The 4,111-nt window shown below is 42.7% G+C and overlaps 1 protein-coding gene across 1 annotated transcript in view; it reads left to right on the plus strand.

Annotated features, from left to right (window-relative positions):
- Window positions 1-3,167, plus strand: part of LOC101862028 (somatostatin receptor type 3-like) — a 100,915-nt gene extending 97,748 nt beyond the window's left edge. Inside the window, exon 4 of the mRNA XM_005096050.3 lies at window positions 1,950-3,167. Within this exon, the coding sequence (XP_005096107.1) occupies window positions 1,950-2,798 (849 nt within the window). The 3' untranslated portion in view covers window positions 2,799-3,167. The remainder of the gene's footprint in view (window positions 1-1,949) is intronic.
- The last annotated feature ends 944 nt before the right edge of the window (window positions 3,168-4,111 follow it).

The raw sequence follows: 4,111 nt of genomic DNA on the forward strand, positions 1-4,111 counted from the left end.
TTTTTTTTTTTTTTTGGGGGGGGGGTTAAATATTAGTTCTGTCTTGGATCTTTTTTTACATTTATTCTGTTTCTATCACAAAGACATTAGACCAGAAACGTAGACTGTCCGTGAGAAGGCAGCTCTGTTATCTTTTACGAATACGTCCAGATGAAGTTTGTTTGGGTTGGGTTTTTTTGGAGGGGGGGGGGTTAAAAAGGTAAGCTGGCAACAATAATAGCGGCAAAGAAACACGAAAATTTGATAATCATTAGCGTAACTATTAGTTTAAATTTACTCTAAACAATGACGTACCAAAGTAAATAGTAAGATCCACTTTTGAGTAAATAATTGTTAATCTTTGACGTGTGTAGACAATCTAGTTAACCGGACTCGTAATCGTGAGATTACGGGATTTGGGGGTTCGAATCTCAGCTCGGTAAGACGTTGTGTCTTTTGGAAAGGCACTTTACACGAATTTCCCACTTGGCTCGGTCCTTTCGTTGACAGAGGTTACACTAGGAGGCCCCATCTCTTAAATAACCTAATAGTGTTGATAGGGGCGTTAAACCCATACCATTTCACAATATAGTTACAATATCACCGAGCGAGAAGAATGAATAACATGAGCAATACTAGACACGACAACAGCAACAAATTATTGATCCTTATTGCCCGATAAGATGTACGATGTACACACGTCCCTAGTTTTGTTTGTTTGTTTGTAGTTGTTTTCTTGTTACTGATTTTTTTTATTGGTTAAAGTTCGCTTAGACCTCTGTGCTTTAGATATTATTAAAAACATGTTTTTTGAATGACCTCACGGTGACTCGCACGTATCACCATAGAGAGTTGAGATCTCGGATATACGTAGAATGTCAAGTTAATCCGAACTGAGAGCTCAAATTAAATGGTCGCTTTTAAGGACCAGCAGGCTAGCTCAGATTTCGTTGGTTTCCAGAAATACTGACCTACACCAAAAGAGGGCATTGCCCTACCTATAGGAGACATTTGATCTCATTGGTGTGTATATTCGTTTGGTTATAGAGAAAACTCTCCATGTCTTTTAAAGAAACTGAACAAGGGGCAAAAACTTTTGCTTCGATTTTCTCAAAACAGCATTTTTCGGGATAGCTCGCGTGTGCTTTAAAGCGACCAAATGGACTTTGCACCCTTGACCCAAGCCTTTGTATACACCTGGATACCAGGAGGTGTCATATCTGACTCAGATGTTCACATGTAATGACCCTATGTCCTTCACAGTCGTGAGCTGCCGTTGCACATTCTGCCATAATCCAGGCTAGTCCATGTATTCATATTGTCCATTCATGTTACTCTGGCTAAAACAGCACCTGGACATGGATGGCTGGTGCCTCTATAAATAAATCATTGATGGTCATGCTACTCTTTGTCTTCCCCTGGCTCCCCTGCCCACCATCCTTCCTTCAAACACCTCTTTCACAATGGTCTCATGTCGCTTTAAGTCTCCAGCTAAAGGTGAGAGGACACCATGGATATGTCTTAATTTGTTTTTCCTTTTGTTTGCTAGTTCTGTACGTCTGCCTTTTTTCTTCCCTGCACCAAATGTGAGGCGTGGTGATCAAATGAGTTACTTCTCGCAATCCACGATAGAAGATAGTGGCCAAAAATTAACACAGTGTTCGGATTTGTAGATTTTCTACGGACTCCTTTTTTTCAAGTTTATGATGTTCTTCATCTTACTTCACTTTAACTTTCTCCTTCCGCTGGTATCCTTAGGATGTCGAGGGGAGGTGCAAATTTCAGTCCTGTGCTAGGTGTGTAGCGTCTGCGATAGATATGTTATGTTGTTCCAGGACCTTTTTCACACCGCACCCCATCCAGCCAGATCTTTCTTATATAATCACCCTCCTCACAAACAGCCGCTATGATGCCGATATGTTTTTAATTGTGTACTCAATTAAAATATATTTATTGTGCTTCTTCCCCAGGGCATCTGCCAGATGACCGTGTTCCTCACCTACACGTGTGGATTCAGCTCGGTCTGGTTCGTCACCATCATCACGTGCGAGAACTACATCCGCATCGCCCACCCCACCAAGGTGGTCACGTGCTGCACGGCGTCCCGCGCCAAAGTGGTCATCTCTGCGGTGTTTGCCGTGGCCGGGGGTGTGAACGCCTTCCCTCTGTGGACCAGCCGCGTCATCACCACCAAGGTCCCCAGCGGGGGCAACAACCAGACGAGCAGCGTCACGATGTGCATGGCTTTGAAAGACTACCAGAACCTGGTCATCGCCATGACCTACGTGGACACAGTGTTCACGCTCATCCTACCGTCTCTCATCATCTCCATCATGGTACTGGCCATTGTCCAGAGCGTCCTGCGTTCTCTGAAGAGACGGAAGCGTCTACGAGCCGGCACGCAGAGGGCGCCGGGAATACGCCGCACAACGACGCCACAGGCCAAAATGACACGCTTCCTGTTCGCCATTTCGGTGATATTTCTCCTACTCCACACTCCCTCCCACGCTATCCGTCTCAAAATGATGATCGAGACATACGCTTTCAACCAGCAGCCTGGTTTTAACGATCACATTTTCCATAGGTCCTTTGAGCTGCTGTATTACCTAAACTTCTGCAACAACGTTGTGGTTTATCTCGTCTTCGGGGATAAGTTCAGAGAAATATTCTCCATGGTTTTCTGTGCTCGCCTCAAGAGAAATCAGTCCGAAGAGATGCAGACAGAGTGCCGGATGCTAGTCGTGCATGCTGATGGCACGGAGACGATAGCACTTCGAGATGGAGACAATGGCAGAGAGAAAGAGGGTGACAACCACTGAATTAACTCAGTTAACACACCAGGAATGCAATGATGGCTTAATGCCGGAATTCTGATGATTATAATGTTTGTCCTCAGCCTTCTTTATCACAATATTATGTTTATAACAGTGGGAATGCCTACTTCCTAAAGTCATCAATAAATTATATTATCGAACCTATCTGAAAGTTGTGAAAATAAAACTGCTCAGATAATTAATTGTCTAGTCATGGTCTTGTGGTGTGGGGGGGGGGGGGGGGGGGGGGGTCGGGTTTTGCGACAAGTGACTAAGCCACTGCAGTGAGCTAATCACTTCATGGAGAAAAAGACTTTTTGCGTTAACCTATGAACCCGCGAAGGTACACATAATATAAGCAAAATTGGAAGAAAATTTAAAAGTGGAAAAGTACTGATCAGATGCGGAGTTAAGGCTTTAATCCTCTTTCTGTGGTTTTCAAAAACACATTATGTGTGTTTAATTGAGATGCCCTGATGAATAGTTTAGTTAAACCTTTGTATATGGCAGCAATAGATCTGGGGCTGAAAAAAACCCCGACTCCAGCGGTCAGGTTCTTCACATAGGCGACAATGACTATAATTTAATCCTTGCTGTCTTCAGACGCTATATCGGTGTTGCTATGCTGTTGTTTGTTTTAAACTGATTGTATCGTAAATGAAGGTAATATTTCGTCTTTCGCTGTCTTTTTGTCCCCAGATATCTTTTTAATTTTTAACGGTTTAAAAGTACATCCGTCTTGTTTTTATTTCTGTCTGCAGCAAACCTCTTTAGTCTGCAGTGAATCGTTTTCCTCATAAGGTTTCAATAATTCTCGAGCTGCTGCATTCATCCAAAATGTGTCCAAGGACCTGGGAAAAACTGCATTAAAACGCGTATATTTACGTCACATTCATGACTGCCTAGCATCCACAACCATAGCGCTGGCGGTAGACGTTCTTTCAGATTGTGGATCTATGTTTTCAATGCGACGGTTCTGCTCTTTATTGTAGAGCTTATTTAGTTGAAAGTATACTATTTTGACAGCCCAATTTCCTTGTATGTTTTGGAACTAGCGTGCCGCTAACAGTATGATTTTATTGAACAGTCTACATTGATTGGTCGTTTTTAAGGACAAGCAGGCTAACCCGAATTTCGGTGGTTTCAAGAAATCTTGACCTACACCAAAATTGGGCATTGCCCTACCTATAGGAAAAGTTTGGTTTCATTGGTGTGTATATTTGTTTGGTTATAGAGAAAACTCTCCTTGCCTTTTAAAGAAACTGAATAAGAGGCAAACATTTTACCCGTCAATTTTCTCAAAAGGGAATTTTTCATGA

This window comes from Aplysia californica, unplaced genomic scaffold (genome assembly GCF_000002075.1).
Source record: "Aplysia californica isolate F4 #8 unplaced genomic scaffold, AplCal3.0 scaffold00120, whole genome shotgun sequence".
NCBI lineage: Eukaryota > Metazoa > Mollusca > Gastropoda > Aplysiida > Aplysiidae > Aplysia > Aplysia californica.